The 22,328-nt window shown below is 49.5% G+C and overlaps 1 protein-coding gene and 1 long non-coding RNA gene across 19 annotated transcripts in view; one reads left to right on the top strand and one right to left on the bottom strand.

Annotated features, from left to right (window-relative positions):
- The window catches only part of ZMYND8 (zinc finger MYND-type containing 8), a 115,974-nt gene that overhangs the window by 54,380 nt on the left and 39,266 nt on the right, over window positions 1–22,328 (bottom strand). For 9 of the 18 annotated variants that reach the window (XM_036009925.1, XM_036009921.1, XM_028523864.2 and 6 more), the window contains 7 exons: window positions 17,345–17,563; window positions 14,288–14,401; window positions 12,093–12,185; window positions 10,850–10,937; window positions 8,256–8,311; window positions 5,685–5,762; window positions 4,072–4,187 (listed from right to left, as the gene is read on the bottom strand). In XM_036009925.1, coding sequence (XP_035865818.1) covers window positions 4,072–4,187; window positions 5,685–5,762; window positions 8,256–8,311; window positions 10,850–10,937; window positions 12,093–12,185; window positions 14,288–14,401; window positions 17,345–17,563 — 764 coding nt within the window. Of the gene's footprint in view, window positions 1–881; window positions 960–2,854; window positions 2,924–4,071; window positions 4,188–5,684; window positions 5,763–8,255; window positions 8,312–10,849; window positions 10,938–12,092; window positions 12,186–14,287; window positions 14,402–17,344; window positions 17,564–22,328 lie in introns of all 18 variants that reach the window. The other 9 variants (XM_036009927.1, XM_028523862.2, XM_036009923.1 and 6 more) reach the window with 3 other exon arrangements.
- LOC118496850 lies at window positions 14,414–21,068 on the top strand. Its single transcript, XR_004899408.1, has 3 exons — window positions 14,414–14,425; window positions 20,546–20,849; window positions 21,008–21,068. It is a non-coding gene; the product is annotated as an uncharacterized LOC118496850 (long non-coding RNA).

Consider the following 22,328-nt stretch of genomic DNA (forward strand, 5'->3'; position numbering starts at 1 on the left):
CTTTTCTGGAATCAGTGGCCCTGAGTGGCCACAGCCAGGAGGTGGGTGCACCACTCCCACGCTCTGCGGAAGGCAGAGCCAATACTGGAACACCCAAGGAGTAACTTGGTCACGTTTCGAGCCGCTTTGCCGCTGGGAACCAGGTGCAGTGTGCCTTCCAAGGCAGCCTTTTGTCCTTCCCAGCCCAGGAACTCCAGCCTGGCGCCCAGTTGCAGGAAGCAGACAGCACCGTGAGGAGGAATGAAGCTCCCGGCCAGTCTACCGCGAGCACCCCCTAACTATGCAGGAATCTGAACCCCACCCTACCAAGCCTTCCAAGGTTTCAAAGAGAAACAAAGTATGAGCTTCTTCTATTACATTTTGTCCAAAGTTTCACAGTCAGCATCCTGTCCCTAGTTTTAAAGGAAAAAGCGACCCGGACAAATAAAGCAAGCGCACAGGCTGCGTGCAACTAGACAGTAACACACCCTAACACTGCACACCCCAGCGGGGTCTGCTCTCTCCGAGTGCTGGCCAGGACCGGCTTCCCGTCCATCCAGCTCACGGCCGTCTCTCTGCTGAGACCGGAGGAACCCCGCCTGCAGCCAGTCGGAACGGCCTGGACTCCACCACATTTTACAACAGGGTGGGTGAGAATCCGGGCCGGACAGGACAGATCTGGGGATCACTCAGGATCCCCAGGGCTCTCTGCAAGCAAGTGACTCCCCTGGCCTGAGCCAGCCTCAGTGCTGCCACCGCCAACCTGGAAGAGGAGCCTCAACCTGGAGGGGCGCCACGGGGAGCAAAGGAAACGCCCCAGTCCTGGCGCCACCGGGTGCTGATGAGCCCTGGAGACAGGGACTGCATTTCCCCCACACTGTCATCTAGTATCGGGGCCTTACCTTTTCCTCCCCAGGTTCTTAAGGGCCTCCAATGAAGCTGCTTGGCAAGTGATTTCAGGAAAGTGAGTGTTTCTTTTCCTTTAAGCAGGCCCAGGAAATATTCAAAGGAAAATCAGATTTGCTTAACAACAGAAAGTCTGTGGGGGCAATGTCGTGGGGCGGGGGGGGGGGGGGGCGCACCACAGAGTCACACGGGGGAGCTGGTGTTACACTTTCTAGCTCTGGGCCTCAGATCTGGCATCAGGAAAACGGGCAGAGACGTGGCTTCTACAAAAAAAAAAAGTGCCTGCTGCACAGCCAGCCCTCAGTTAACACCAGCTCTGCAGGAATTTAACAGAATGTCTTGTATAGTTTTATATACTACTGTGTGTCTATGACATAAAACAGGAAAACCAAGGTATTTTAAAGGACAAAAGGCACGAGATAGGACTCTTCAGAACATGCCTTGATTTGCATGAAGAGCCTTCCCTGGCTCCAGGATTTACTCACTTGACAATGAACATAGAATGGTCTGTGGTCTGTAAGAAATCTTACTCTACTGTCTTGTTTGCTTGTTTGTTTTGTTTTATCTGCTTATTTTCAGAGAGAGAAGAAAGGAGGAAGAAAGAGGGAAACACCAATGTGCGGTTGCCTCCCATGTGGCCCTCACTGGGGACCTGGCCCGCAACCCAGGCATATGCCCCGACTGGGAACCAAACCAGTGACCCCGTGGTCTGCAGCCCACGCTCAGTCCACCGAGCCACACCAGCCAGGCTTACTCCACTGTCCTGATGGGTTTCCCTGACACCTGTCCCGGCTCACGTTTTGGCTCTACAACCCCAAAGCAGGCTCCCCTGCAAAAGGGCGTGTTCTCCCCCTTGCAGCCTCCCTGGAGCCTCCCGGTTGCGCTCCTGGGTCTGACCCAGAGCAGGCTGTGAGCAAACAGGCCCCATTCTGCTTGAAGGACATCTCTGCTGAGGGAGGGACTCTTGTCCTTTGAGGAGTGGCCTCCTGGACGGCTGTCAGGGACTCCCTGCTCAAGGCCAGCTGACACAGGCCTGCAAAGCCAACATACCGCCCCTCCACCACTGTGGGTGTCCATTACACCTTGCCCAATACACCTCCTTCCCCCAGAACCAGCCCAGCAGCTCAGCACACTCCCCCCGAGGGGACAGAAGACACCAAGGGGGCTAGGGGAAACCTCACAAACATCAGACTGGTGCTGCTGACTTTTTCCCAGATGTAGGGGCCCCACGGGGAGGGCGGCATCTGGCAACAGAACCAGCACAGCTCATGCCCTTGAGTCACCTTCGACGGCTGTCAGTAGGAGTTAGGATGTCCGTGCAGAGTGCCTCAGCCAAAGGCAGAATCAAAAGACTCTAAGGGCCAGCAAACACTGGGTGCCTCTGGGTCCATATCCTCAGTCTACCCTACTGTGCTGTACTGGAGAGTAAGAACAATCCCACATCATCTCGATGGCCAACACCTGCGTGCTCCAAGGAAGAGGCACAACCTGCCAGCGATTCCCCTTGCTCTTCAAAGAGAAGCCAGATTCCTCGCGACAGCCCCTGTGATCTACGGGCTGACCAACCCCACCCCCCCCACCCCATATCTTTTCATCCTCCCCTCCCCCATCCCATAACAGGCCCTGGCCCTGCCGAGCCTGAGCCGCTGCTCTCTCTGGCCCTTCTAGCGCATCTCCACGTACAACCCCCCGGTTCCCCCCCACAACCCCACACCTCCTGCCCCAAGACCACTGTGCCTGTCTGTTCACTTGTCCAGTACCTGTCCTCCCCACCAGGATGTCCGCCTTTTGAGGGGCAGAGACGGCGTCTTCCTACCCAGCCCTAAACCCCCAGGGCCCAGCACCCAGCCTGGCTGGCCGGCCCTCGGCAGGTGGCAAATACATACTTCTTTGGATGAACAAATACATGAATTTTTTAAAGATTTCCATCAAAAAAAAGGTCAAAATCAAATAAAGGGTAATAGTGTACCTCCTAGCAAACCCATGATCATCTCGGCTACCTTCCACGCCACCTCCCGACACTGCATGGCCTGGGCTCCTAGTAAATGATTTCTCGGATTACTTTGGGATTCGCTCTCGTCTTTGGTTTGCAAGATGACAAGTAGAAGGGAACTCGGAGAGCAGGGCTTCAGATTCCAGTGTTGCACAGAATTATAAACGGAATGTCCTGCGTATTCCGTGGCTGTGTCTACAACACAGGGCCCAGCCGAAGTAACACCTGCTTGAGTGTGGTTGGTCGAGTAATACTAAAGCTGTGATCATTTGTAGTTTTAATTTGAGCATTTCACCTAACCTGTCACAGGGTATGCTTGAGGGTGATATTGTTATGCTAGAGATTTACACGCTTACGATTTCGTGATGAACGATTTTGTGATAAAAAAAAAAGGGAGGAGGGCGTTACTTGCGCCAGACCCTGTGTGTTTGGCATCCTGTCTTAAACAGCCTCCCCTACATGCTCCCACACTTCGTCAGACTGCTTGGTGAGGCTTCCAGAGGGCCTGTGCCTTATTTAATCACGACTTCACTTGTTAAAATGGAGCGCAGGTACTAACTGCCGCTCATCCCGGCCTACCTGTAGTTCGCAAGCACACGGCGGGCGGCTGCACTCTGAAGGGAACTGCTAATCGCTGCCATAATTTACTTCGCTGCGAGCAAGGGAAAGGGGAGGAGGGCAGAAAGGCTGGGAGGGAGGGCTCGCACCTGTCAAAACAGCAGCCCCTTATCATTTCCCATTTTCGCTTCAGAGAAAAGGAACAGGGGGGATTACCCCAAGCCATGATCGGGGATCCATTTACTGGTGATCTGGGGAGATGCCTCTGATCCCTGAGAACATTATTTTCAAAACCAATTAGCACAGTGGTTTGATTTACTCCAGGAAAAAAAATTTTTTTTTTTAAAGAACAGCAGCATTTACAATAGCCATGGAACCTTATTCCAGTGCTGGGTTCACCACCAAAAGCAGGAAAGCGAGATTCTCTTCTAATACACCTGCAACAGCTGGAGCCCACACACTCCCAGGCCTAACACAGCGCAGGACGACACCTTTAAACTCCCGGATACACGACCACCGGTCAGCACCAGGACCCTTGCAAAGTGGCGGCCACCCCCTCTGCGCCCTCTCGTACCCACTGGTGTAGGCAAGGCTCAGTGAACGCTACACGTCTGCAGCCCGTGTTCAACTCCCACCTGTCGTGTTGTCCAAAGAAACGGGCATCGACCTGCCCGTCTTTGTCCCTCAGAGCTTTTGCAGGCCAGAACGGGAACCCCTTCAGTTTCGCCCAGACCAAGGGGTGTGGATTGCTCTAGGAAGAGAAAAACAAAATGCAGAGTCTGTATGCATTGGACAGCAAGAGACACACACACAGAGCTTGGGGTTTAGGGATGAAGCGAAGTAGAGGTGACAGAGGCCACCGGCTGCAAGGCAACTGTCTCACACAGTCTCCCCAAGAGGAGTACCCCAGGAGGGGTGTGGCCAGTAGGACGAGGTGGAGGTGGGAGTGGGGTTACGGGGGTGAAACCAGGAACTGGGCACTGACAGCTCTGGGTGTGAACCCAGGTTGTGCCATCGATACCTGGGTGGCCAGGAGCCAGAGATGCCACTCTCCTGTGCAGCCCAGAGACGGTAGCCCTTACAGCCTCTGCTAGGTGGGAGGACTAAATGTGCCTTCTAACTAGATTGTAAGCAGGGCGGTATCAGCCGCGCTTATTCTTGAGGGAGGGCTACTCAAGCCCTAAAGGACTGAGGTGGTAATCTCCAACGGCAGGAGCAGACCCGAACTGTGTTCTCATTCTCAACTTGCCCCATCCTGTCCCCCAATACACTCCACTACCACCGCCAGCCCCCTCCAAAATTACACCTCTCCCCGGAGAAGACCAGTTTGGAAAACGCAGATCTGCCGGGGAAAACAAGGGTGATTTTCCTCCCTGGACTAACCCCGACCCCAATAGGAGAAGATGTCATAGACTTGATCCCAGGAGGCAGAAGGAGGCAGTTCCCAACCTCTTAAAACGGACCGGTGAGTGACACATCCGCGTACCAATCATGTCCCTGTGGGCATTGTTTGGTGACTCCTCCCTCTCCCTGAGGGGCTCCCCTCCACCCTGAACCCTGCAGTCTGCCCAGGCTAATAAACCCACTTCCCGTGCTGCCTCTGACCCATGACCTTTCAGCCAAAGGGGGTTCTCCTACCTGTGTTACCTTCACTCTGCCATATATATATATATATATATATATATTTTTTTTTATGATCTTTATTTTGTTTATTTTTAGAGAGAGGGGAAGGGAGAGAGAAAAAGAAACATGGGTCAGCTGTCTCTGACACACCCCCAACTGGGGACCCAGCCAGTAACCCAGGCATGTGCCCTGACCAGGAATCGAACCAGCGACCTTTCAGTTTGCAGGTCAGCATTCAATCCACTGACCCACACCAGCCAGGGCTCTACTGTAGCTTTTATCAGTACAACAAATTATTTAAAAACTTCATCCAAAAAGTTTGGTTAAACAGGCCACCAAGAGAAGGCTGTGTTGGGTAACCAGTCATCCGGGCATGGGGTTCAGAAAAGGAGAGAAAAGCCCTGGCTGGCGTACCTCAGTGGACTGAGCGCAGGCTGCGAACCAAAGTGTCGCAGGTTCGATTCCCAGCCAGGGTACATTCCTGGGTTGCAGGCCATGACCCCCAGCAATTGCACATTGATGTTTCTCTCTCTCTCTCTCTCTCTCTATCTCCCTCCCTTCTCTCTCTAAAAATAAATAAATAAAAACTTAAAAAAAAAAAGGAGAGAAAGGAAATCCAACTTACACAAGGCTCACAAAACCAGTTATCTCGTTTTTGGCAAGCAGCTAAATAACACTCTGGACAAACTTCAATTTCATTCATCTGTAAAACAAAACGACAAAAAAAAACAAAGTTAGAATGTGGCATCCCAGGGGCCTTCCACTTCTAAGCCCCCAAGAAATGCAAGATGACACGGACAAATAGCATCAGCTGAACGAAGTCACACCACTGGGATCACTTCTCACCAACCCCAACACCCCACCCAGCCCGAGCCGCCACCCTCGCTCCCTGAGACAAGTCTCCCAGCTTGCACTGCGGTTCACTCCCCATACAGACTCAGCAGCCACAGCCACCTCCTACCAACACACACTCGATGTCGTCCTTCCCCTCGTATCAGAAGTTCTGCACCGGGGCAGTTTAACACCTCACAGGTGTTTGGTGACTTAGCAACGCCTGGAGACGGTTCTGGTTATCACAACGCAGGGCTGGGAACGCCAGCCACTATAGGGATCTGTGATGTATAGATGTGCAGGACAGTCCCCACAACAAAGAATCCTTGGGCCTCAAATGTCAGCAGTGCCAAGACTGAGAAACCAACGAGGAAATCTAAACACCCGATCAGTTCCTTTGAGGCTGGGTGTGGTCTGGCCTCGGCACACCTGTCTGAGCTCCCCACTGCCTTCCGGCCACGCAGGCCACCACGTGCTGTCAGTGTCCCTGTGTCTCCACTCACACCACCCGGAGCGGTCAGTCAATACCATGGTGCCCTGTGTTACTGACACCAGCCTGGGAATTCTATGACCAACTATCCCTCTCCCTCTCAAGAAAGTGCCTTCCCCCAAGGAATCATCGTGCCTTAGAACCAAGGGCTCCCGAAGCTCCATCGCAGATCTGAACTCAGACCCCACTATTTCACAGAGGAAGACAGGGAGGCCCCAAGACGATGCCAAGTACCATGGTCTCAGTCTCACTGCAGCGAAGTGGCAGGGCCAAGGCTTGAACCCAGGCAGTCAGGCTCCCAGCTCATGCGCTTCACCGCTGCCCCGCAGTTGCTACACCTTCCTGTCACCGTGGGGCTTCCTGTTATCTCCTGCATCGTGCAAGGTGCCAAATACACAGTGGGTGCTCAGTTAAGTATTAATTTTAGAATTATAATTTGCAATTATAATTGAGGAAGGAATGCTGGAATGTAACACCTCTTTCTACCCAGTCCACCCCTCCTCTACATGTAGTGGGTAGAACAGAGTGGGAACAGCGGGTCCAGGACAGCCCTGGCCTTGCAGTGTGCTGCCAACAGGTCGATTCCAAAATGCCAGACAGAGAGTGTCTGAGCCCAGTAAAGTCCACCTCGGGGCACCCCACCAATCAACGGCCGATGCTTCAGCTCCCGAGTCCAGGGAAACAAATGAATCCCCAAGGGGAAAACAACCGAACATGTCACCCACACGAACCTCCAATGAACAGCCATTGACAACAGCCCGTGATCGCCTGTCATCAAAGGAAGGCAAACCAAAATCAGAGCGGTCACCCCTGTTGGCGCTGGTCACACTGATGGAGGGGAACCATGCCTACGTGTACTTTCTCCAACCGGAACTTCAGTATTGGAAAGAACACAGAAAAACCACGTCCGTCCGTTCCAGGCTGTTGTATAAATTGCTACAGCTTTTCCAAAAGACTATCAGAAAGTACCTAATGCCTTTGCCTATTTACTGCCTTGGACCCGGTAGGTACATTTCTAACCATTATACTAAGAAAACCATCAGAACAGTCATGAAAAACTCTGTTCTTCCTGTGTGTTTAGTTACCTAGGGAGACACTCCAACTGAGTGGAAAATGTAGACTGTAAAACTCTACATAAATCTGTAGACATGAATGTATCCTAAGATATCCACGTTTTCCTTATGAATGAATGAAAGAAAGAAAGAAAGAAAGAAGAAAGAGAAAAAAGAAAAAGAAAAAAGAAACAAAAGAAAGATCAGACAGGGTGAAGGCCATTCCATCTCAGGCTTTTCCAACAGGGACCTCACACACGAAGCCTTCCTTGTACGGCGTCTGCCACCCGCCTGTCCCACAACCGCTCGAGCCTCGGGGCGGCGCAGCCCAGCGGGTCTGACTCATGCACACCGTCACGCCGCAGGTATTCGAGAGAGGGACAGACCCTGCAGGACAGCTGCGCTGCTCTCTGAGAAAGAGTCAGGACCTTTCCCCAAATAACGTCAACAACCAGCCATCTTCCGCAAGGCTAAAAAGGACCGGACTCAGTGCCACAGACCTGGGGGAGAAGGAATTATGAACTCCATCTAGGCCCCCAAGAAAACTCGGCATGTCCAGGGCTTGACCATGACTCAAAGCTAGAAACAAATGGCCGTTGCCACTCCTGTAGATCACGACGAAGGTAAAGTTGCTCTACAGCATATTGGGGGGGGGGCTCCCCTCCTTCTTGCTGTTCCTTTTCCTTAAAGAGAGGGGAACTGTCCGTGACTCAGCGAGTCCTAAAACCACTCCGGCGACCCACTGGGAGACGGCACACGGCAACGCCGGCCGCCCCAGCCCTCCTTCTGGATGCGTTTCAAACACAACTGGAGAAACACATACCTCGTGCTCACAGATTTTGATGACTACTTTCGCTATTTGCGTCAATTTGTGATTTCCTAAGGGAATAAGAAAACAAGATTAATCCAAATGAAAATGTATAACACTCAACCCTGGGACTCCTAACAACGTTTTAACTTGCTCTCCCGCCACCCCCCCTCCCCGGGATGAAGCTTTGAAAGGCTGAAAACCTTCTAATCCCAGTTCAAACCCTGTGACTCCTCCCATGCATGTCTGCTAAGCGTTGATGCCTGGATGGATGTCATCTTTTCGGAAACTGAGCAGTTAGCGGGGCTTCCCTACAAGGCGTGGATTAATATTTGAAAAATGCCTTCACACTTTAAAGGCTCAAGTTGCTGGAAAGGAGGCGTACTCCACCTACTGTCCCAGACTCCAACCCAGGAAGGCATTTAATTTAACTAAGTAGCTCTGCTGTACCCAGTGCTCCAAAACGCATTTTTCTGTGAACACCACAAGAAGCCATGTTGGAAGCAGATACGAATATTCCCATTTCATTAACGAGTAAGTCGAGGCTCAGGAGTCACTGCTTCCATGAGCCCACTTTGCTAATGAGTTCAAGATGGCCCCAGGTGTAACTCTAACTCCCTCACCTTCGCACCAAAGCAGCAGACGAAAGGGTCAGAAAGCCACATTTTCTTCCAATGTGACTTATTTACAGAAATGGTGCGTTTGTGGGCAAAAGGATTTCACACACATACACAAGAACGCCTAGATTTCTGGCTCCCTTGAAAATTCAGAAGATCTGAGAACTCTGTCTCCCACAAACCACGGGGTGGCCAGAGGCCACCCCGCCCGACCAGGTGGGAGTCCCCGGCTCCCCGCTGCCTCCTGCCGTCCCCACAGTCGGGGCCCGTCCTGGCTTGTGCTCTGCGTGTCTCCAGGCAGTTCTATTCACATGTTTGTACGTTTGAGTGTAAACTCTTTACACAAGTCCTCAGTGCCTTGACTCTCTTCCCTCCCTGCACCCCAACCCTGCTACTGAGCAACTAATGCCAAACACGCGCTTTAAGCAAACATCTACCCATTCGTGCAGCTTCCCTTAAACACTACTGAAGAGTCTACACTAGATCCAAGGGGATGCCAGGCACAAGGCAAGGTGTCTGCCCTTAAAGAGCTAACATCCTGGTGAGCAAGCCCAACAGATACAACCAGTGCCATCCAGAAAATGTCATCTGTGCTGCCACGGGGAAGCACACGTACTGTGACAGTCCCTAACAAGGGCATACGATTGGTCTAGGTCATAAGACCTGAGAAGCTGAGACTAAAGAATAAGAAAAAGCCAGCGCAAGACGAAGAGGTAAAGACTGCCCCGGCAGGAGACCAGAAGACCTGGGGACACGAGCAGTGGGATCGGGCAGGTGGCTGGACGATGTGTCGGCCAGGAGGTCAGCAGAAAGGACTGGAGGCAAGAGGCTGGGGCAGTGGGACAGGTGCCAGGAGGAGACTTGTGTGCCAAGACACTCAAGCCTCTAAACCCCTAACAACTCAACTGATAAAGCTTTACCCAGATATAAAGCCCCACTACAACAATGATAAAACACAAAAATCCAATTTTTTAAAGGAGCAAGAGATTTTTAAAAGTATTTTATCAAAAGCTATATAAATGACAAAGGCACATAGAGGGATACTCAATACCATTAGTCACTAGAGAAAGGCAACTTAAAACCATCACCACCTCATATTTCGTATCTTCGAGAATGGCTAAAATGAAAGAGACAGACAATCCCAAGTGCTGCCAAGAACGTGGGGCAACGAAGACTCACACATACTGCTACAAGGAGTGCACACTGATACAACCACTTTGCAAAAACAGTTTGGCAAAAATTCTCATCAAGTCAACTACAAATGCAATGACCTAGCAATACCACTCTTGGGTGTTTACCCAAGATAAATGAAAACCTGTGTCTACACGGAGACTCAGACAAGCATGTTCACGGCGGTGTTGTTCCTAACAGCCAAGAGCTGAAACACACACGCGCGCCCAGCAATGAAAAGGTAAACAGATTGTGTGTTGATAAAACAAACGAAAGCACTGAGCAATAAAAAGAAACGATACACACAGCATGGATGAACCCCCCCAAAGATACTATGCTGCAGGAGAGCAGCCAGACACAAAAGAGCACAGTTCAATCTCTAGGGCTCCATTTAAATGAAATTCTAGAATATGCAAAACTAACCTACAGTGACCGAGAACAAAAGAGCAGGGGCAGAGACTCACTGGAAAAGGGAAAGTAGGAATACAATAGGATCATGAAAATGTTAGTCTCGATCTTATTAGGGTTATGGTGACACGTAAAACCTGGGCTTTTGATTGTATGAAATTATTCCTTCATTATGACGAAGCTTTTTTGAAAGGACAGGTAGCAGGATCACAGAGCCACGAGCCAGCTTGGATGGCAGGTCATACTTTCAAAATACACAGTCACTGGTCCCTATTCCCAAATACTGGCAATCCATACACAGTATCCTGACACTGGCCCTGATGCATGAAGAAGAGCCAGGTATTTTTATGCAGGGTGGAAGGATGGGCAGCACACCCTGCACACTCCTTTGTAGGCGTCGCCTGCGCCACTCACCCCCGTTGTAAATGATGCAGTTGTGCAGAATCCACTTGGCGTCGGCCAGGAAGGCTTCTGTGCAGCCATACATTTTCTTCTTAGCGTTCTGGGGAGAGAAGCCAGGACATAATCACCCGTGAGCCTCCGCAAGCCACAGCCGGCAACACCTGCGTCCCCCACGTAATTGTCTTAGCAGTCATTTGCCAAATTAATTAATGCTTTTTACTCATTTCCCAAGATGCGATCATAGTTGAGATCTATAACTCTATAAAAACGCAGTCATTGAATGCATCACGCTAACCTGGATTTTCTCATTTTACGGCAGCTGTCTTTTATCAAGCAGCTTATTCCAATGAACCAGGACATTATAGATACATATTTATGTATTTATTGTTACTAGTAATAGTCTCCTGTAAGCCTCATAATGGAGAACTCAATGAAGCCATTATTATCATCCCCATTTTATAGACGGGGGGGGGGGGGGGGGGGGCGCCCAAGATATGGGAATGTTAAGAGAAGTATCCAGAGTCCCAAAGCTATTAGTTTATGAATTCCAACCCTGTTTTTTCAATGCCTTTTTTCTGGAACGCCATGAGGGTATGTGCCATTTTCCAAAAGGAGGGTAGATTTCTTGTGTGTGTGTTGGGTGGGAGGGGGGATCTGTCCTCTTCCGTGTTTTCTTGACCCAGATTTTGGTGTGAACAATTTGAAAATCAGCACCAGGATGTCGTGCACAATCTTAAGGGTTACAAGTATAATTTCCAGCATGGAGATTTAGCATGAGCTCTTAAAACACCTTCAGGCATTAAAGAAATATCCTTAATGGTAGAATAAATCACGACCTGTGAAGCCATAAATGTGTGGCTAATGTGAAGGTTTCCCAGACTCTTCACTTTCCCCTCTTCCCTCCCGGGGCCCTCATTAGCACCTCCGAAAGGGGGAGAAGAAAAGGCCAGACTCACACCCATCAAATCACTAATTCTAAGAAGCTATGACTTTTTCAGCGAAAGAACTAGAATCACGAGCAGAAATAACGTTTGGAGTTACTCAGTGGACTTCAACACTCCATTGCCATCCTGGAAAGAATGTCACGGAAAAACTCCAGGGATCAAAGTTCTTCCATCCCAGTAAAAACGGGGCAGAGGAAACAGAGAGAAACCGTCTAACTTGAGGTGGGGGCACGAAAAAGGAGGGAGGATCCTGAGTCGTCATGACAACTGTGGGTGGGCTACAACGATGAGGTTCTTGGAAGGGGGCCGACCTTTTCCAACGTGCAGAGGTCCATGGGGTGGAAGATGTATTCTGCGTAGTCGGGATGCTGTTCCAAAGGAACAGGCTTCTGGAATGCATCTGTCTGTAAGGAAAAGATGGATACACAGATGCCAACTCATCTCTGCTGTGGAAGACCAAGCATCCAAGCCAGCCAAGCCCTTTAAGAATGGAGACCCACTTTCAGACAATACGGTTCTAAAAGTTTTCAAAAAGAATGACCTTGAGGAGCTCCAAATCGGTTCCCCTTCTAATTTTATCAATCATCATGGGCTCACTTGTGGTCTGTTTCGTTTTCAAGATCTATGCAAAGAACAGGTCCTGTCCTCTCGTACAGGGTGGGGCAAAAATAGGTTTGCAGTTGTTCAAATGGAAAATGATACAATCAACAATAATACAAGAGTAAACTCTGTGCTTCACATATAAAACTGTAGACACACTTTTGCCCCACCCTTTATTAAGACTGACAAAAACTCTATGAACTCTGAATGAAGCTTACCTGTACACTGCAAAAATGCCCATAATCAAAACTGAATGAGGGTGAAGCTGGGCAGTACCTAGAGATGATACACCAAATAAAGTTCCCCTAAGTACCAATTTGTTTACACCAGGGGCAGGGGGTAAAATTTGAACAGTGAGATTTTCCTGCTCCTTTGAGAAGCCAAATCCCCTTCAACAAAGGAACTATGTCAAAGTGTTTTGTGTTGATCCATTTTCTTAAGCCCTACTTGAATCAGCTGAAAATGTAAGGCTGGTTTGTTGATGGGTATTGTTTACTTATAAATAAAAAAAACATTAAGAGATTGAATTCAGCACCAAAATATACTCAAAGCAAGGCATCTGCATGGGTTACCCTCTGCCGTCAACTGGGGCCTTTTATTCCAAAATGAGAGTGTGGTCACTGTAAGCTTAAAAGATGCTACCACAAAACCAGCAACTTTCTGCCCTGAGTGATTTTATATCAAACAATTTATGTGAGAAATTAACACCCTCTCCAATTTCTTTTTTTTTTCTTTTTTTTTTAATAATTCTACAGCGTTGATAAGTCTACATGACTCTCTTCTTTTTGTTAACAGTCCTCAGCAGATGAAATTCCACCTATGAAAAGCAGAAAGTTAATTCCTTGTCACTCAACCTATGAAACTCCACAGGTTTAAAAAAACTGTGTCTTTTTAACCAAACTGAGGCTATAACGCTCTTGCTTCCACTGACAGACATTTTATTAAAGAGACAGCTCGGTTCCCAATTTAGCAATACCCAAACGGCATGCTCTGAATCTTTCTCATCACCGTATCAAATTTCACTATATAACCTCAAAACTGAAGCTTACTGTTTGGAAGAAATTAAACCACAGTGGCTACTAAATAAATACCCTGAGCGTCTACATTTCTCTGTAATCATTGGACTTAGAAAGCAAACTCGGGAGGTTTTCACCAAGGTTCACTACTGGTCCATAGGGTGCCTTTGTGCCGAGCAGAGAAAGAGAACTGCATCCCCAAGTTTCTGGAGGGAAAATGTCATAATATAGCAATTACATGGCATCACAGACTGATGATTTTTAGAAGAAAGGTATGCTACAGCCATCTTCCCGAAAACGGTCACAAAAAAACTAAAACGACCATGGCTACGGCCAGACTGGTGCTCGGGAGGAAAACCATGCGAAGGGCGCCACCTTCCGGCTCAGCGTGGCAGCCCCGCTTCCACGGGGCACCAGACCTCAGCGCCGCGCTGAGGGGACTCACCGAGTCCTCACCCTTTACGGGAAATCTCGCTGGTTCCGTTTTACGCAAAGGCTCCATCATCTGACCTTGACTATAAATAAACTGGGTTGTACCCAGCTTTCTCACTGCAGTGCAATTTTACTCACTCCCGCGGGAAGGCACAAACTTCCCCCTCCCTGATGCAGCGGTGTAGGGCTTCCTACGTAACCAATCAGAACGTCAGATCCCCCTGAACTTCCTACTACGTGTCATTTCCCAGGGAAAGTCCCCGAGGACGCGGGGGGCTCACGACAGAGAACCGCCTGCGGTCACACCGTGTGTTTCATGTGCAGACATCCGGATTCGGGCCTGCAAGAAGGGCTAGGCGCGGGTGTCTGGAAAGCTCAAGCTACGCGGAGTAAGACGGTAACGGAACCGACGTCACTGCTTCCACGTCCGCTCACGCCGAGAGGCGCTGGCGTCTTACCCCCGGCTGTTTCATCTTCTGGATGGCGAACTTGAGCAGGTAGGACAGCTGCTCGATGGTGAGCATCGTCATGGCTTTGCTCTGCGTCTCGATGCATTCTGCGACTGTGATCTTCTACGAGCCAAAAACCACACACACGTCCAGTTAGGGAAAAAAGCTCCTTTCTGCGTGCTGAATGCCCTTTCCTCCGAACGTTCCAGTGAGCTCACGCGTGAAAACTAGCGGCCAAAGGCGACCGACCGGCTGCTGCGCTTGGCAAGGCCTCCGGCCTACCTGGCGGCAGACCGGATGGATCAGCGGGTGAAAGTCGGAAGAGCACCAATGACCTTGTAAGAAGCGCCTCTGCGCTCACGAAGATGTCAGAATCTGAGAAAGATGCGGCGAGGCCGGGACCTGAAACCCGTCATTATTACAACCTCGGGTTTCAAGAAGGGGATGAGAACAGAGGCCACGGATGGTTTCGGGGTGATCGCTTCCTATCATGAACCAGCATTAACTCAATGATGTCACTGCCCAAATGGGACCGTCTTCACGGTAGAAGAACCAAAGACATGGTAGCAAACTGAAAATAAATATGACTGAATTCTCCGTCACCACTGATGCGAACCCACTCGGGACGTTCTGGCAACGTACACGAGACGCGCGTCATTTAGCTGTCTATCTCCATGGCCAATAAATGTCATTTGGTAAGGGAAATTCCCACCCAAGAAGAGACCCAGAGAAACGTCGAAACCGGATGCCGCTCTGTGAATCCGGGGCTGCATCTCAGAGCTCCAGATCCCTGAAGTAGCAACAACAACGAAAATAGCCAAGTTTGAAGCTCTCAGGAAACACTCAAACCATCTGTGTACAGAGAGCTGAGAAAAGTTCCCTCCAATTAATTTGGATTTCATTGCCATTCTTCCTATGTGTGGATCCCCCAAGGGGGACTTTCGAGGAAAAGGGCAATGCAAGAGGCGCCCTGAAGCTGGAAACAGTGAGGGACTCAAGTGGCTCACTAACTGCTTGGCCATCCGAGCCTGGAAGGGCCGGTCTTCTCAGCTGACTGCCCTCCCAACTCACCCGGAAGCAAACCGGGGCTTGAAACCTTAGACACAGCACGCCTGCTTGTTTGAATTCCTGTTTGCTTCCAGGTAACTTATCCGTGGAGAGCACTCGATGGCTTGCTCAGCCACCACCCACCTCCTCTGAGCCACGCCCCCAACCCCCTTCTCCTATCCTGGCAGTGCCTGGTTCCCACAATAGAGACTGAAAGTGCCAGACACGCATTTTTTTTTTTTAGCTTTTTTTTTTTTTTTTTTTTGGCATAAGGACTGGCGATCCAATCCTGACCAATGAGCTCAAGGGCAAGTCAGCTGGAGGCTGAGAGCAAAGTCCTTCTGCTTGATAAAAAGGGATGTGAAGAGAGACACTCCTACTAGGGGATTTCTGTCTCGCCGCACGTGATGAAATCCCCAGCGGCCCTCTGAGGGCCACACGGGGACACACGGCCTCGAGCATGGGATGGGGAGAGTCCGGCTCTGGCTCTGGGCACCCTCAGGCCTGGCCCTGCCTCCGGGATTTTCTCACGCACGACAATAAACCTCTCCTGTTTCAGCCACCACCGTTCCTCCAGACCTGGGGTCTGCAGCAAAAGCATCCTCTCAGAGCCACTATCTTTTTTGCGAAGTTATTGAGTAGTAATCTTTCTTACAGAAGGCAAGGGTTGGCCAAGGAAGAAAGAAACAGAGGAAGGCTCCAAGGCAGATGGAGAAGAGCGAGGGCGGGCTCTGAACTGGGGGGTGGGGGGGTGCAGCCGAACCACATGCGTCCTGGCCACCTCTCCAACGTAAGCCACCCCAAGAGAGCCAGACACAGAACACCACTGAAAGGTCACCAGCCTCGAGGGCATGTCTGACTTATTCTCTTCCATTTCTTACTTGCCTCTTTTTCCTTACACAGAAGCGGTACCACAGACACTGCCCTCTGGCTGGCTTTTTTCCCCCACTAATGACATCTGAGAGAACGTTCCATTTCGCCCCTAGAAAGCTTCCCTTATTGGAGATCTAATTCCAGGATGCCTTTGAATCCAAGCGACACTCGGTATTAGGTAATTTTGTAGGTGACATTCTTAGTTTCGGCACTTGGAACATGCATCAGACTGGATGTCACCAAGAATAGAAGACACCAGAGAACAGTGGAAACCGCTGTGATTGTTTCAATGCAGAGTGTTTAGGCTCTGCTAAAAGGAACACAATTCTCCCTTCACTGTGCCAGAATGCTTCTCTGCCTACGGCCCTGAACTTGCAGCCGTCTCTGCCTTTGGGGGGGGGTCCTCCCAACCCCAAACCCTTGGCTATGTGGCTCATTCCTCCCCCTCTTCAAGCCTTTCTCAAACCCTAGCAAGGCTTCCTGGATCTCGTCATTTAAAATGGAAACGCCTTGCACCCTCCTCGCGCCCTAGTCCTCATCTTCAGTTCGACCCATTATCTCCAGAACACTCCTAACACACTGTGTGTAACTTCATTTATTCCGGCATTTGTCCTTTCCTCCTAAAAAGGTGTGATTCATGCCTCTTTTTGTGTACCGCTGAATCCCTAGCCCCTAAAAAGCACACAAGAAATCACGGCTGCCTGCATGAAAGCGTCAGATGGCGACCACACGGAGCACACAAAAACCAGACTGGTCTTCCTCGAGTGGCTACTGCCGATGAGCCCATGATGCAGCAGGACAGAACGTCCAAGAAGTGGGAAAAGAGCATGAGGGCTTTTCAAAATAAGTGAAGATCTGTAAGTCGGCTTCCGAAATGTTCATTACAAGAGAATCAGAGAAAGCCGCAGATCTCAAAGGATCCAGAGACCCGTGAAGAATCGAAATCATATTCAGGGCAATTGTCTTTCCCAGAGGCCACACTGCCAGTGTGGGTCCCAGAAGGGGATGACCGGGAGAGAGCAGGTGAAAGGCAAGAAATTTCTCTCTTCCCTGCACCTGGATGATTCGAAGAGGTAAAAAATAAAAGGGAGAAAGAGCCAGGAGAAGACGCGAGGCAGACAATGCATTCATTCACCAAGAACTAACCTCACATTCAGGACAAAACCAGTCCCCCTCTGGTTCCGATGTCAGTCTCAGACACTTAGCGTGATAAACCCGGGGACAGAGCTCACAGCAAAGGACTTGGCCTTCCCGGTGACAAACCCAGCAGTAGAAATCATTCCGTCCATCCTGCGGTACAACATCAACAGGGTCTGTGGTGAGTGGCTGCTTCATATAGTAAAACGGACCATGTCTTAGTTCTGACTGAAATGTAGGCAAGAAAGACAGGTGTGGTTTCAAAACAAATGTGCATTCTCAAAAGGAATTTGAACAAATACATCAATAACAACAAAAGAAAAGCACAGCATTTCATACATTCATTAAAAAGCCATCTTGGGTTACTCTAGTAAATACAGGGTTTACAGATCATTATACATTACAGTTTTTTTCTTCTGTTTTAAGAGGACACAGGTTGAAAAGCGGGTGTCTAAGAGTTACTAGGCAGCCCTGTAGCAGGACAGCCTGAGGGCTACAGCCAAGGCATACCCGGGTTCAAACCTGAGCTCTACCAGCCACATTTTAGCTACATGATGCTGGGCAAGTCTCAACCTCTCCGCTTCAATTTTCTCATCTGTAAAATGGGTATAATATTTAACTTCATGGTATTATGGTTGGGATTCAATGGGATGACACAATGTATGCATTTAACACAGCACTTATCAATACTAATATTGTAGATATAGGTATGAGCCCAAACTACGGTGAGCCTAAATGTACAAAGCCAACAAAACAATGTCAGTTTACCCTGGGATTCTGTCAACAGCAGACTTTTGGAGAATAGATCAATTGGACTTAAAATGGGTGATCATTTTTTAAATCTACCTTGAATACTTAAAGTACTATGAGCCAATAAGCTACCCTAAAGTCATACTTCTTTTTCTTTTTTAGAGATTTAATTTATTTATTTTTAGACAGAGGGGAAGGGAGAAAGAGGGAGAAAAACATCAATGTGTGGTTGCCTCTCATGAGCCCCCCGCCCCACTGGGGACCTAGCCCGCAAGACAGGCACATGCCCTGACTGGGAATCAAACCGGCGACCCTTTGGCTCGAAGGCCGGAGCTCAATCCACTGAGCCAGCCACATCAGCGAGGGCTAAAGCTATATGTCTTAAATATGGTAGGTTCCTATTGCTAGGGTCTACCTACCTCACCCACCTAGAACTAACAACAGCAGAAAGATGAGAGGGGGAGCCAATTCATGGGAGTCAGACCTCTTTCTATGCCAAAATATGTAAAGAAATACTTCCCTAATGATATGTTATAGAATCCAGCAACGCCACACTCCAAACACAAAATCACTCCCAAGAAACTCATCAGGAAAAATGTCCATCGGAAACCAGTAAGAAACCCTGTTTAGGAACTATGAGAAGGACTGGTGGTCAGCATCACCAGGACCTGGTACAACTGGCTGTGTGACCTTCAGAAGGCTGCTCAGCCCACTCTGGGCCTCGATTCTGTGCATAAGAGCTGAGCCACGACCCATAGTACCTACACCTTTGAAGGAGCCTCCACGCGTAATATTTTTTTTCCGTCCTTGAGTAAAACATTCGTTTCTTCCCTAAAGATCTCATATACTGTTTAGACACTGCATAATTTTTGTGGATACTGTGAATGGCATCTTTTTCTATTATATCTTCTAAATAGTTATTGTTGGTACACAGCCATGCTGTGTTAAGATGTTTAGTGCTGTCCACATGTATGAACAGTTCTAATAGTGTATTGATTAAAAATCTTTTCTCTAAGTAATATTAGTTCTATCTGTTCGTGTCCAATGCTTTTACATTACTTATCTTTTTTCCTTACTTGAATGGCCTGAACCCTCAGCGGGGAGAGTGGCCAAGACTACAGGCACCTAGGTCCTGTTTCTGGATCTCATTAGAAGGTTCCACTGTTCTCAAAAGGCCTGCTCGTCCTACACTCCTTAGCACACGGCCTCACGGATGCCTCCCAGATCCTTGTTAACCAACCAGCCCTTCTAAGGCCCCTACTCTCATTTCCACTAAGAAAAAGGCTTTCAACAGTGATTTTATTTTTTTTAATTTTATTTCATCTGATTTTATTTTATGTCTTAATTTACTTCTTTTGCAGCGAGGGAAGGAGAGGTTTATGCGTGCATGGAAATGGCACCGAGCCTGGAGACAGGCAAAGTCAGGCCCTAGAACCTGGCTCCCGATGGCCCCCACGCAGTCAGAACACAGCCGGGCAAACTGCTCATCACAGTGACTCGTCTGAGAGAAAGGCTCCAGGATTTGGAGAAATGAGAAGAGGTACAACAAGGCAGGACAGTCCACCTTGAACTGCTCTGATGAAATGGGGGTCCCTCAATTCCCACGTGTTATTTGAGTCAGTGTCTGAACTTTTGTGTTAGTTTTTTTGTCTCTTCACAAACCAGTAACACAATTTCATGACTGATTTAACAAACCTCACATGGCTACTGTTCCCTCAAAACAAAATAAATATAGATAAAAGAAAAGGATAAAAGAAAACCCATTGCCCAGAAAATAAAAACCACGGTGAGTAAGGCGCTGGGCTCTAGTGACCAGCTGAGGCCGGGGCTGGGAGCGGTCGGCCACCACATCGGGTCCTGAGGCCAATGACGTCATTCAGTCTAGTTTCCTGATGGTGTGGTAGGCAGGGCTGACCCACTCTCCTGAGCCTGGGGCATAAGACGTCTTCAGTTTCCAAAACCAGGGCAAATTCCAAACCTAGGCCTTTTCATTTCCTCCTTCCCTGAGCTGCACACCAAAGCGCTGTGGGCCGGGGCTGCCCGGTCACAGACTGCCATCTGGCCTCCACCTCCAAGCCACAACAGGTCTGGGCAGCTGCTGGGCGGGGGCAGGGGGTGCCTGGTGGCAAGCCCCAAGCCGGGGGTGAAATCCACAGGCCAAAAAGCCCCACACTAGGAGCCCATATCATGAACAGGCTAAAGGGGTCCATTTGCCTGCATGCATCAAAGCCCAATAAAACACAAACAGGAGCCCTGGCTGGTGTGGCTCAGTGGATTGAGCACCGGCCTGCGAACCAAAGGGTCTCTGGTTGGATTCCCAGTCAGGGCACATGCCTGGGTTACAGACCAGGTCCCTGGTAGCGGGGGCACGTGGGAGGCAACCACACATTGATGTTTCTGTCCCTCTCTCTCCCACCCTTCTTCCCCTTTGTCTAAAAATAAATAAGTAAAATCTTTAAGAACACACACACACAAACAGGAGTTTGCAACAAAGACAGTAGGTACTTATTCGTTTCAGAAAATGGCACCAAGCCCAGAGACACAGGCAGATAAGCTCGCGCTCTGAGACCCGGCTCCGGGGGTACGTCATTCTTGAGCCCAGCCAGCCAGTTCCCTGTTTCGGTTCGCCGGTTAAGACGGAGCATCTACTTGGGTTCCGGAGAACAAAGTCACCTCTACGACATTCTTCCCCTGTCAGTCACGTTTATCAATGCACTGTCACACACGCCATCTTCCTTTCGTCCTCGCAACCACTCAGGGGAAGGTGCTGCTAGTCTTTTTTTTTTTTTTTAATCATTGTTCAAGTACAGTTTTCTCCCCCCTACTCCCATTCCAGCCCACCCACCCAACCCTCCCCCTTTCCCCCCCATTACCCCCCACCCGTAGTTTTTGTCCATGTGTCCTCCAAATTTGTTCCTGTAGGTGCTGCTAGTCTTACTCGGCAGATGAGAAAACCAGGCTAAAAAGACTTATCTGGCCCTGGCTGGCATACCTCAGTGGATTGAGCGCGGGCTGAGAACCAAAGCATCATCGCAGGTTCGATTCCCAGTCAGGGCACATGCCTGGCTTGCAGGCCACGGCCCCCAGCAACCACACATTGATGTTTCTCTCCCTCTCCCTCTCCCTCTCCCTCTCTCTCTCTCCCTCCCTTCCCTCTCTAAAAATAAATAAATAAAATCTTAAAAAAAAAAAAAGACTTCTCTGGCAGCAGACTGGGGGGAAGGGGCGAAGAAGGGGTGAAGACATGCAGACTGGGAGTTGCAGGACAGTCACGGGGATGTCAAACGCAGCACAGGGACACAGTCAGTGATGCTGTCATCACTGCGTACCAGAGCAGGCGGGTACCTGAAATATGGGGGGAGGGGGGGGTCACTTTGTCATGTATGTGATTTTCTAAGCACCTTGCTATACACCTGAAGCTAATACAAAAATAATACTGAGTGTAAACTGCAATTGAAAAATAAAATTTAAAAAAAACTTATCCAACCCCCACGCCCCAGAACAAGGCCTCAAACCTGAGCGCCCCAGAACTGTCCCCGTCCAGCAAGTGCACGATCTCTAGCCCAGATGGGCTCTCTAGGCCGCTTTCGTGGCTTTCACAAGAGAGCAGAAGCTCCATGTCAGCGCTCGACTTCCTTTCAGTGAGTTAATAATAGGGCAGGAAGAGCCATTAAGATCTAAATGTAAGTGGAAAATTCAAATAGGACAGTTTAACAGCCCTAACCGGCACCCAAGTCCTTTCTATCTCATAGGACCCAGGGCACTGCCACCTCCACAACCAAGTGTCCCCCACGCCCTTGCCCGGCCCCACGCCCAGCTGGGGGGCAGGTGCTCCTGGAAGGATCAGGAGGAGATGAGTGCCAGGCTAATCCAGTCTCTTTTCAGGAGATTTCCATCCTTCGCTGGAGTGGGGAGGCTGCGGCTGAGAACTGCCTCCCCGATAATCTCCTTGTCAATCGGATACCTGCCTTATCTGCTCCTTGTAAGTGTTTCCTGCTCCATCAGAAACAATCTGATAACCAATATGGAACGTTTAAATCTGGAAAAGCAAATCGTTTCAGGTAAAATGAGTTATGACTTTTTCTCCCTGCTAAGTACAAGGTGTGTCTCCCGCCTGCTGGTTTAAGGCAAACAGGTTGCAACCTGTGTTATGACGGGGTAATTGCAGGCTCTGTGAACAAATGTTCCTACGTCCGTGCTTCTCCCCCAGGTTGGCTTCCCGAGAAAACAGACAGGCTCATTC

This window comes from Phyllostomus discolor, chromosome 9 (genome assembly GCF_004126475.2).
Source record: "Phyllostomus discolor isolate MPI-MPIP mPhyDis1 chromosome 9, mPhyDis1.pri.v3, whole genome shotgun sequence".
NCBI lineage: Eukaryota > Metazoa > Chordata > Mammalia > Chiroptera > Phyllostomidae > Phyllostomus > Phyllostomus discolor.